At 34.4% G+C, this 12,710-nt stretch overlaps 1 protein-coding gene across 1 annotated transcript in view; it reads left to right on the forward strand.

The window, feature by feature from the left end:
• CFAP47 (cilia and flagella associated protein 47) overlaps positions 1 to 12,710 on the forward strand; it is a gene marked incomplete at both ends in the record, with an annotated part of 326,556 nt that overhangs the window by 166,069 nt on the left and 147,777 nt on the right. The window contains 3 exons of the mRNA XM_084258887.1: positions 1,062 to 1,177; positions 9,038 to 9,188; positions 10,717 to 10,805. Coding sequence (XP_084115013.1) covers positions 1,062 to 1,177; positions 9,038 to 9,188; positions 10,717 to 10,805 — 356 coding nt within the window. The remainder of the gene's footprint in view (positions 1 to 1,061; positions 1,178 to 9,037; positions 9,189 to 10,716; positions 10,806 to 12,710) is intronic.

A 12,710-nucleotide genomic window follows, 5' to 3' on the forward strand; every position in this document is an offset into this window, starting at 1 on the left:
TGTAATGTTTTCCATATCATGATGTCAAGAAGGAAGAGACAGCCAGACACTACCTATCCTACTGTGTAAGGAACAAGAGGAAATTCCCCCATCCCTCTGGGTTCCTCCTGCACCGGTCAAGCAAACAAATTAACATCAGACAGATTAGTTGTAGAAAAAGAACAAATTTAATTACAAACGTATGGATAATTTATATCACTGTAAATTCTAGAGAAATGAGAGATTGAGGGCTTATGTCTTAAGCTAAGGAACAGAGTAGGGAACTGGAATGTAAATGAGTGAGGAAGGGGTCTCACATGATAAGGAAGGGATGACTTCATATGATGAAAACCCTTCCTCTGGCTATTTGCCTGGCCTTAAGATAGGTTTCTCCAATAAAAAAGGTTATTTCTGGAGACCTACGTAATCTTCATTCTTTGAGGTAATGGCAGCAGTTTCCCCTAAAACACACAGGAGCTCATTTTACCTTACCTCCACATGCCAAGCTGGGAAAAGCCTAGTCTGACCATTTTGGAAAAACCTATCTCAGGAGGCCTGCCTACAACTGCTCTAGATGAGGCCGCCATCTTTCCAGTCCGGACCTGTGATTTTAAACCTATATTCTTATGATACTTTCTAGATCAAACAGCTAAAGTATCTTTTTAGTAAATTGGATTATAAGTTCTCTGTTTAAAATGCTCCAAAGATATCCCTTCACAGTAAGACTAAAAGCCAAGTTGCTGACTTTAGACTGCAAGTTTTATCTCTATGTAAAGATATGTATGCATTTTATATGTTTATGTATATTATGTGTATGTATTTATACGTGGACTTAAAGTCAAATGCATATAACATGCATATCATGTGTATGTATATTATATATGTTTATCTTGTGTATGTATTTATAGTACATATGTATAGATATATATATACACACATAGTATCTTAAAATGCAAAACCTTATCTCCACCAATACTACATATTTTGATATTTTAAATATTAAAATATGTCACTGTCTACAATAAAAATAAGACATGTTAAATATTTTTAAAATTCATTTTATTCTCTCTTCTTCAATATAGATTCTACTGAAAAATTCAAGCACAAAAAACTTAGTGTATAGTGCTACAATTGTTGGAAAAGATGCTGCTGACTTCTCCCTCGCACAAGCAGGGAATACTGTGACAATTTCTCCAAAGTAAGTATTTTTTGAAATTTTTGTCATTGACCACAAGACTCTAAGAGATTTAATTATAAAAGAGTTAACTGAATTTGGTTTCCACAGATATATGTGTGTCTCTCTGTGTGTTTGTGTGTGTGTGTATATATATATATATATAATGAAATACATATATATATAATGAAAAGTCTGTCTCTCAGACATAAATTATTCATGTTAACATCGTTCACCCATTTTGTTAAGACACTAATAAAACAACTCCTTTTTATATGTTCATTTAATTTTAGTTTATTTTGCATGTATATTGGCCATAGAAATGAGACTATAAGTTATTTGTTTAGGTACTACAATTCTGTTTCCTATAGGAAACTGGAAGCAGTGTGTGCTAAATTTATCATATATATTATGATATTTTATTATGCACTATATATATACTTGTTTATCATTATACAAGTAGTTTGTGTTCATTGTAGAAAATTTAGAATCCATGAAAGTATGAAGAACATAAGAAGGTAAAAAAGCTGCTTAATTCAGCCCAAAGGCATCCCTATCATTGCCATTTTTCTCTATCCCTTCATAGTCATTGTGTATGGAGAAAGAAGAGAGAGATGCATTATATATACTCCCAAATTGTGGCAATTTTCTATGAACTCTCATTTTTACTTGATTCTGTTCTCATGATACTTGTTTAATGCTTCTAGTATGATTACACTCTCAAACGTGAGGTACAAATTAGACCCCCAGAGAACAGTCTTGAGAAATTAAAAATAAGCATAATACAGGACTCTTCACAGATCAGCAGATCCTATTTTATATGCCTGTAGATTTTAATAATGACAAATATTCTTATTACATAATACAAGGATGATAGGAAAATAGCTGTGTCGGTATCACAGGGTGAACAAATTGATAACCACTAGTGAGCTTAACCACTCTTGGATTTTAGTCATTACCTTTGTATTCAATTATTTTTTCACAGTACAGAATAACAGAGTATAATTATGAAAGTTACTTTGCAAGATTCTTTTTTAAAACTATATTTCATACTGTCATCTTTACTACTTGTATGGCAAACACCAGAGTAATTGAAAATGGCCATTTTTGATCGTATTTTAAAAACCATGAAACCCAGTTGCAATAGTGCCCTGGGCTTGTGTCAATAGCCTGTGTTTATTTTCTTCAGTTACTGCTCCATGCCAGAGGGGGTATATAATTTATAAAGTCTGAATATTCATGATTGGAACTATGTCCAGACTAAAATATGAGGAAAACAACTCTGTGTGCATGCATTTCTATATTATAAATTAAATTCCGTAATAAAATTCCTTGTAATAATAATCTACACTTTTCCTACATTATACCTCTTACATTAGTCTATTATAAAACACAAATTTGGTAATAAAGCAGATCCTGTTGGATATTGTCACAGTACCATTTGTCTTCCCTCAAGGCTTTGATAACTTGAGATATGTTCTCTGCCCTTCAAATAGGATGATCCCAGTGAAAAGGATTTAGGCTTCTGATTTTTTTGACTCATAATTCTAATAGCTTCTTCCAGTATTTCAAAGATCTCATTGTGTGGAAATTCTTCCTAACTACATTAAACCTCTGAGATTTTCGCTTAAGACCATATTTCTGTTAATGAACTTAGCAATTATAATTTTTGTTACAAATGTAAAACCTGAACATTGTTGAAAATTGACTTACAGAAAAGTACAAAGTGGAAAACAAAAATCACCCAGAATTCTATCAGATAGCTAATTTTTTTCCAAGTATATGTTTATTATAACATATGCATAATTATATATTTACAAAATAAATGCACTATATTTTTAAAAATTAAATAATATTTATTAAACATTTGCTTTATACAAAATCGATATAATATGCACTTTATGTACATTTTGGTATTTAAGCCATATTAGTATCCTAATTTTACAAAAGAAGACATTGGGCACAGAAACATTAAATAATTTACCCAATTTTTCCTGATACTAAATGGTGATACAGAGATTCAGAACCAGTCAATCTGAATCTAGAACCAGGACACTTATTATATTGATACCAGCACAAATTGTGTGTAGTTGTGTGTATCACATTTATACAAAGCTCTTGACATTCAGTAAAATGTGGCTTTGGCTATCTGTAAGTGATCCTGAAGACCCATGACATTAATTGTATCACTTTTATTTTTCCAGGAGCTGGTTTGTGAGACTATTGCACTTGGGTGACTCCTTCTCTTTAACATCTCAGCAGTACTTTTTGCTCTTTATTCACCATTGGGCCATTTATGGTCTATATTGATATGGACATATTTATAAATATTAGCATTTCAAAATTTTAATACATGCCCAGTGAACATTAACTGACCACATACACAAGTACTTCTACTCACACATGTAAAATCAGGAGTGTATGTATTCATATATTTTGAATAATATTATACATGTACGTGTATTTTTGTTTTTAACTTTTTTAAATCAGTATTTAACTTGCATGTGCTTTAACAAGTCAAATACACAGAGGGGTTTAGAATGCAAAGCAAGTCCCTCTCCCCTCAAATCCCTTCTCTGTAACGATCCACTTCTTAGGTGACCTACTTTTATTTCTTTCAATTATGTACAATTTAATTCTTCTGATGGTTACCTCCATAAATGTAATTAATATATATATCTTTGCAATTATGAAGTAGTTACATTAACTTCAGAAATAATGTATTAACATATAGTTACAATATTTGGTGATCTAGCTTATTTTTCTACATGTATCTTCCTCCCACAAAATAGCATCAGATTTATTTTGTAGCTCATATTCATTAATTTTTTAAAAGTAAAAATACATTTTTTCTCACTATTTTCTCATGCCATCTGTAGACAAAGAACCTTTTCATCCCCTTTGAAGCCAACAAAATTAGTAAATTATGGAGAAGTGCATACAATCTTGAAGTTTCTTTCCTTCTAGTATACTACAGTCTAGAACACTAGGCCTTTTTTTTTTTTTTCTTCCTAGGATTGATTGCTTTCTAGGCCTACTTAGGAGATGCCAGTATTAGAAATTCTGTATTTCTGTTTGGATAGAAATTAATAGTTTTTTCTTAGTTTACCCATTTACTTTAAAAGGCATCTTTATGAAACCTTCTAATAAAAAGTATGCAAGAGAAAATTTTCTGTGATTTTGCATTTTTAAATATGTGTGTTTATGCTACTCTTCTTTTGATTTATGCTTTGCTTGGCTTATTTTCTAGCTTGAAAGTATTTTTCCTCATAACTCTGAAGAAAATTGCTCTACTGCCTGAAGTATTTAGTATTTGGATAAAGAAGTCTTTTATAATTCTCTTTCCCTGCACATCTGGAAATTTTTATGTTCTTCCATTGTATCTGTATATTGTTCCAGAATGTATAAAGGAGCATCTTTTTTTATTCACTGAGTACATAGTTAGTGCTTTAATAATGGAGTGGTTTTTCATAAGCTCTGGAAAATTATCTTAAATTTTTCTTTCATAATTTTTTTCCTCTCCATTTTTTCCATTCTCATTTCCCAAACTCTATTTGTTGAATATTGAACCCTCTACTCAATCTTATCACTGGTATTCTTTTTTCCAACTATCTATAACACTTTCTTTTTTCGTTGTGATATACCTATTTCATAGCATCATGTTCTTTTTTTTTTTTAAGATTTATTTTATTTATTTATTTATTTATTTATACAAGCACTGGGTACAGTCAGAAGCACGAGAGGGTGAGAGAATTCACCAGAGCCAGAGCGGGAGCAGAGCAGGCAGAAGGACCGAAGTACACCGCTGAGGGGAGCAGCGGGCGGCAGGAGAGGTCTGCGCGCCATGTGGGACTCTCCTCCGGTGGCCAGGGAGCAGCCGGGGATCAAACAGGAGCCGCAGAGGCCACGGGCAGCTTCACAACCCAGCGCTCAACCACTGCGCCACCGGGGAGGCCCAGCATCATGTTCTTAAATTGGGGCTACAATATCTTATGTTTCTGACTTTTAAGATTTAATCACTTACCTCTATCGTTTTTATTTCCTCCAAGGTCAGGTATTAGTGACCTGCAATACTTATTTATCCATTCATATATAACAAGATACCAAGAGAAGAGTATTTTGTGATTTTGTATATGAACAGATCTGTAATTGGCAGACTTCACTTTAGGGTAAAAACATTCTGCTTTTATGACCAATTGCCTGATATTTTACTCTGGCCTTGGAAAGAGTTGGCTTGTCTGAATCCTATCTTGTCTGCCGTGTAAGTGGATATTTCTGGAAATGGCTTCACCTAGAGTCTACAGGACACCTTTGTTTCCTTTGTTAACCTCTGTACAGGTGTTCACTGATGGTTTCCTGTAGCCACTTTTTAAACAGTCTCTTAATTATAATTTTAAAGATAGTTCTCTTAGAGTGGTGATAAATCTTGGTTTCAGGTGTCCTTGTGGTCTAGTGCTCTTCCATCATTTAACAAATACTGGGCTTTGATAATGATTCACAGTATATGACCCAGCCTCATTTCTCTTGTTTGGAAAATGAGGATCAGAGTATTTACCCATTGTATTTTCAGTAATAAATGTGATTATATGGGCAAGACACCTACTACTATAATGGTACTTTATAGGGTGCAATCAATAAGTGTTTGCCCTTCTCCTATAGATTTATGCTGATGATTCATTGATGAAAATATATCAATACTCCTCACAAATGTTTACAACCTCATAGAATCCCATAAAGTAGATCCACAATGAGAATATAATTTGATATATCGTTTTCTGATATATTTATAAAAGTAGAAAGTGAAGGAAACATGAAACACCTAAGTGTTCTTGGGGAAACCATAGAAGGTTCCTCAGAAGAGGTCTTGCTTAATATGGAAACTCACTTTTTATTTATATGCATTTTATTTTGTAGGCTTGAATACTGCCATTAGGTAGTTCTTTAGATCTTCCTTTAGCGAAACTAAATAATTTAATAATCTTTGACTTTTATGAATAAGACTGAGAAAACATTGTTTTCTTGAACAAAAAATTATAACTTTATCATGATCAGATCTTATGAAATTATCCGTGTATACCACGTCCTGTCTTAGATTCTATCTAAATTGCAATTATTAATGGCTCTTTCTGCCAGCTGTGGATTTCAAATCCAGAGATATAATTTATATAGAAAAGATTAAACAGCTACACTAGCGTATAAACAAATGTGTTTATTTCTGCATCTAACTTGATGACTAAGTTTAGCTATAACCATAGAGTGACTGTCATAAAAGTGAAAGTAACACTTTTAGAAAATGATTCTGTTTCCCTTTTTCCCTCATTATTCTCATTGAGCCATATGGGTGCTGACATTGATGTGTTAGTTATTCTCCATCTTTTTTAAAGTCAACTTGAAATAGCTTGCAAGGCACATATAATTATCAAGGAGATTTTTTTTTTTTAATGAGAGGGAGGCAACAGAAACAAAAAGAAAACAAAAGGTGAGAGAATTAACATGAAGCCAATAATAATGGCACACATGTCTAGAGAGGTAAAATACTTGCCTGAAGTGGACTTACCATTTGACTCTGAATTTTTTTCCCCCTTTTAAAAAAAAAAATGTTTGTGTGATTTTTTAAATTAAGGTAACATTGGTTTACAATACTGTGTGTGATTCAGAAAGAGATCTCAAGGGCAAATATTCTTTGTTCTCAGTTAAATTCAAGTCCATGAGTTCTTCATAATGGCCAAGAAAATGTCCTTTTAGTCAAATTTAGGTTAACAATGACTAACTGAATAAAAATCATTCCCGCTCCTGTCAGATGTGAGTTCAAAACAATTTTGAGAATATTTCTGTTGACTTGGCTGCGTTATTTTACTCTTTGCTACTCTCCAGCCTCCCCATTCAATAATAATTCCACAAAGGTTCTGGGGAAGTTAAGTCAAAGTTTGATACCAAGAGAATCTATTCCCATCTCCATTCCCAAATAGGGCTACGGGTAGGTGTTCTTTGATAACTTGTATAAGAGAATAAATGTGATATGGTGTGTAATGCTAACTATTAAAATTCAGAGCAAAAGCAAAGATAAAATTTCTCTAAGACTTATCATCCATATCTGTATCAAGGCAACTCTGAAAGAAAGATTCAGTCAGTAAGGAAACAATTGGTAGCAGAAATCTAGGATCATTCATCTTTGTTTCAATGACATTGCTGTGGGTGGACTCCTGGATGGCTTCTGGATTAGAGCTGGTGGCATTTTCTTTATCAGTCATCTATCAAGGGCACTTGAGTTGTTTACATATCTTGGCTATTGTAAATAATGCTCCATTAAACATTGTGGTGCATAAAACTCTGAGTTAATTTCAGTTTCTTCATATAAATACCCATAGGTGTGATTGCTGTATCATATGGTAGTTCTCATTTTTGATTTTTTTTTTTTTTTTTTTTTGCGGAAGCTACATATTTTTTTCCAAATGGTTACACCAATTTACATTCCTGCCAATAAGTGTACAAGGGCTCCCTTCTCTTGACACCCTTGCCAACACTTCCTTCTACTCAGATTCTTGATGTTAGCCATTCTCACAGGTGTGAAATATCTCATTTATGATTTTGATTTGCATTTAGCTAATAATAAGTGATGAGAAACATTTTTTTCATGTGCCCGTTGACCATTTGTATGTGCTCTTTGGAGAATTATCAACTCAGATCTGCTTATTTTTAAATTGGATTGCTTGGTTTTTGTTGTTTAGTTGTATGAGTTCTTCATATACCTTGGATATTAACCTGCTAATGATAATGAATGACATGAATTTTCTATTCCTGTCCAGTAGGCTTTTTGTTGTGCTGTTTTCTTTAGCTATGCAGACGCTTTTTTATTTGCTCCACTCACAATGGCTTAAAATTAATTGATTTATTAAACATCCTTGTTTATTTTTTCACAGTAAGGGATTTCTTCCCTCAGGTGTGGTCACCATAGTTCCCCCCCTTCCCCGCACCCCCACCCCTGCCAAAGTGCCCACAATATGCTATTTATCCTTGCCAGTGTCTAATAGCTCCCCCAGCATTCAATCACCAATTTCTGCTCCCCAGTATCTTACTGTTCTCTGCAGGAATGCCCCTCTATTTTCTATACCTAGTTGTGTGTACTCCCCTCTAGTGCAGTCCTCAGGTCCTAGGATCCTCAATATGGGCATGAGCCCTTCAATCATCAAAAAAAGTTGGGGGATGCTCTGTATTACAGCCATCCCTCCCTCTCTTGGGTTGTTTTCCTACTTTCTACCTTCGCCAAGTTTTCTGTCATTTTTCCTTGTGAACATAGTTATCATACAGTTGGTCTTTTTCAAGAACTATTGTTTTTATGTATATGTATTTTTGTTAAATATGTGGGTAGTAGGTGAGTTCTGCATTATAATATTCTGCCATGTTGGTGGAAACCTCTTTATTCCTTCTCTTGTTTGTCTCAAATAAAATCATGCTACTTTGATATACTATTATTTTGATTTGAGATTTGAATTTTATTTTTAAGCACAGCTTTAAGTATTTTGTGTATTCTTATTCTTTGACATTTCTTTCTCCATATGACCAAAGACCAGTGATATCACTAAGAATTTGCCTAAATAGTAGTACAGAGTGTTCTATGATTTTCATGCCCACACTTGCTGTGGCTAGCTATTAGGAAGTCTAATAGATTGTATGTCCATTTGGAAGCTAACTTTGGGTTTTTCAGATTGGATCAAGATGTTTTAACTGATAATAATACCTATGTTGTGTTATCAGCAACAGTCTTTAATTTATTGTGCAAGTAAATATATTACAGAATGCAGGCATTGGACAAATTGTATATACTGAATAGATATTTGTTACATGTCTTTTAAAAAATATTTTCTTTTTATCTTTTTAAAATAGAAACGAAATTACTATCACTCTAAAATTTAGAAGTCGCTTCCTCCGTCCTGCTGCAGCTTCACTGATATTAATTTCAAAAAGTAAGCATGCAGTAGGAGGTGCCACAATGACTTTTGCTCTTAAAGGTGAAGTCCTCAATTTCAAAACCTTTGTAAGTAAACCTTACTTGTTTCATAAGTCCTTACTTTTCTTATTAGGTTTTTCTTATTAGACTATTGATGGCTCCAGACATTGCTGTTTTTCCAAGTTTTATCACTATGCAGTTTTTTTTTTATTTGAGATCACACGTCTATACAGATACAAAAATGTGCACATATTTACATTTGTACAATTTTTCCCTTCTGTGTCCCTGATAGTCTGACTTTGATGCTTTTTCTGTGGAAGTAAGCCTCTAATTTTATTATAGAAGTGGAAAGGACTTATTGTAAGGTCAGACTTTTAGATTTATGTTTGTTTTCTTTTTTTTGATGGAGTCAGTCATTCTATGCATAGGAACTTGCATGTCCTTCTGCCATGGAAACTTCTGATTTAAGTTAAAGCAGTCCCTGGGCCTGTATGAATGTTTTGGTTTGGATTAAGAGTTGTTGTTTCACACAGCCAAAAAAAAAATGTTTCTCTACTCTGATATGAATATTAATCAGTTTGATTTGGCTCAAATTCACTTCAAAGATAACACTTAAGACTGATTTTTCTTGGGAGTTGATGATTTTCTTTCATCATGTGTATTAGGTGTATATATATATGACTGATTAATTTGGAAAAGTGAATTCATACTCAATACCAAAACAATTTTAATGAAATCAATTTGGGAGACACTATTGTGACCCATATTAGTCTTGTTACAGCACAAGGAGAGGGGCACCCCAGAACCCTAACCTGCCTGCTCTAAATAGGTTCTGCCATCCGCTGCATAAAGATAAAACATATAAGACCTTTAATGGAAAGGAACTTTAATAAATTAGTGTGCAATACAGAAAAGACAAAGAATATAGTTTCCAAATCAAGCACCCAAAGTTACCCATCCCCTCGTGGGTGAATGTCTAGCCAAACAGGAATGGCCCAAAGCAGGGCATCTGAGGCCAGAAAGCCTAAAGCACCTTCCGGCAGGGACCCATGAAAAGGGTTATAAACAGGCAGAAAAGTCTGGGAGGAAAAGAGCAAAATCAAATCAATATAAAAGCTGCCATTGTTAATCTCCTCACGGGTCTCTCACCCACATCTGTTTCAACCCATCCAGGACCAAAAGGCAAGTGTAGTTTCTTCACATGCCTCTCTGCTCCATGTGCCTCCTCCAGGCGTCCTTCTGTCTCTCCCTCCTGCTTCCTTCCTCAGTCTCCTCTCCAGCTTCTTCTCCTCCCTGCTCAGCTCTACCCTCCCTCTGGTGGGGCAGGGAACCTGGAACCTCCCCTTTTCCTGGGCATCACCCTGTTACAGTTTGGGTAGCCAGTATTAGGGATCATTGATAAGGTAAAGTGTATTTTTATAGTCATTCCCCACCCAAATTTTAAGGGTATACAGTATTTCTGGGGAAAGGGTAATTTTTAAATTCATATCACTGTAATATTTAAATGGACAGGTTTTTTTTAGATGCTTGAAGTTGATATTTTATAATTCTGGATATTTTTTGTTATCACATAGTATGTTTATTATTACTATTATCATTATTATTTTGCTTTTAGGAAGTTATAAAATGCAATAGCCCTTGTTATACATGGAAGGAAATCAGTCTGAATGTTAAAAATCCCTTCCACGTTGCTGGGGACTTCAGGTAATTTATTGTTTTGGCATAAATTCATTGTGTTTGCTCCTATGTAAAGGGAATTACATAATTTTCAATATGAACAATTTTGAGAAGGAATTTTATGCATCTATATTGCTATACATTTATAAGCATCATCATATAAAATAGCACAAATAATAAAGGTAAGTCAGTTTTTCTTGAAATACTATTTGATCTGTACAAACAACAATAATAACAGCATACTTTGAAATGAAATGACAGTAAAATGCTAAAGTGTTGTTTAAGGTCACAGTAGAAAATTATCTTTGTATAAATTTACGCAAATCTCTGTTGAATAAGAAAATGGACAGGGCCTCCCTGGTGGCACAGGCGGTTGAGCACAGTGCTGTGAAGTTGTCTGCAGCCTCTACAGCGTGGGTTTGATCCCGGCCGGCCAGCCGGGGAGAATCCAACATGGCGCAGCAGACCTCTCCTGTCTTGCCGCTGCTCCCCTCAGCAGTGTATTTCATCAGTCTGCCTGTTCTGTTCCCAGCTCTGTCTCTGGTGAATCCTCTCACCCTCCTGCGCATCTGGCCTGTACCCCGGTTCTTATATAAAAATAAATACATCTTAAAAAAAAAAAAGTAAAAGGATAATAATATGGGCACCTTAAATTATGAACTCTGTTTCTACCAGTTTTAAAAATTATATCCACATAAAAATACTTGTGTTGAGACCGGAAGCTATACATTAGTTTACTAGTTTAGTGTTTGATAATTTCAGTTATTATAATCACTCTGTTTCAAGACTTCTGATAGTTTCTTATTAGCAGTTTCCCTTATTGTTGACAGAACAAAGCTACTCTTGTTAAAGTAGTAATTGATGAAGAACTCTCAATATTTCTTGTTACAGGTCTGCTAACAATGAATCCTTCCAGTTTTTGTTTATTGGGTAATACTTTAACTTCTCCTTCATGTTTGAAGAAAAGTTTTATTGTGTACTTTCATCATGGTGTTCTTTCATTATGGTCTTTAGCACCCTGAATGTATCATCACGTTGGTTTCTGTCCTCTAAAGTTTCTGATGGGGATTTAATTGAATTAATCTTTTTGATGAGCACCATGGGTGTTCCATCAATTGCATTTTTCCTGCATACTGTGATTTGGCTTTTCATTAGCTTGAATATTATTGTCTTGTTTTGGATTGCCTTGGGTTTATTCTGCTTAGAAATTTTTGTGCCTTTTTTCAATGTGTAGATTTTTTCCCATCAAATCTGGAAAGTTTTCATTATTTCTTCATGTTTTCTTTCTGCCTCTTTGCTCTCCAATTTTTTCAGGATTTTGATTAGGCTCATGTTTGTGTGCTTGATGGTGCCCCACAGTGGTCTGAGGCTCTGTTAATATTGCTTCATAACTTCCTGATCTTTAGAATTGATTATTTTCATTGACCTATTTTCTTTCTTTTTTTATAGCAGTGACAATGTTTTATAGCACTGTATATGATGTAGGGGAATATGTTCACACTTCCTCAGATGCATATTACAATACCACACTTACCATCAAAGCACCCACCTCCTTTACCTCTTTTCAAGGGCACTTATTCTTTCTTTGAAACCTGGTATTTAGAGTTCCTCTTGTGATTTTTTAATTTCGGGTATTGAATTTTAAAGTTCAGATATTATAATTGGTTCTTTTGAATACTTTTTAAAAAGATTTATTTATTTATGCATATAAGAATTGGGGTATAGGCCAGAGGAAGGGGGGAGGTGGAGAGTAAGAAGATTCACCAGAGACAGAGCGGGGAACAAAACAGGCAGACTGACCAAAAGACACTGCTGAGGGGAGTAGCAGGTGAGCCAGGAGAGGTCTGCTGCACCATGTGGATAGCTCCTGGCCAGCTGGGGGATCAAACTGGCACTGCAGAGGCTGTGGATAACCTCATAGTACTGCACTCA

This window comes from Talpa europaea (genome assembly GCF_964194135.1).
Source record: "Talpa europaea genome assembly, chromosome: X".
Taxonomy (NCBI): Eukaryota; Metazoa; Chordata; class Mammalia; order Eulipotyphla; family Talpidae; genus Talpa; species Talpa europaea.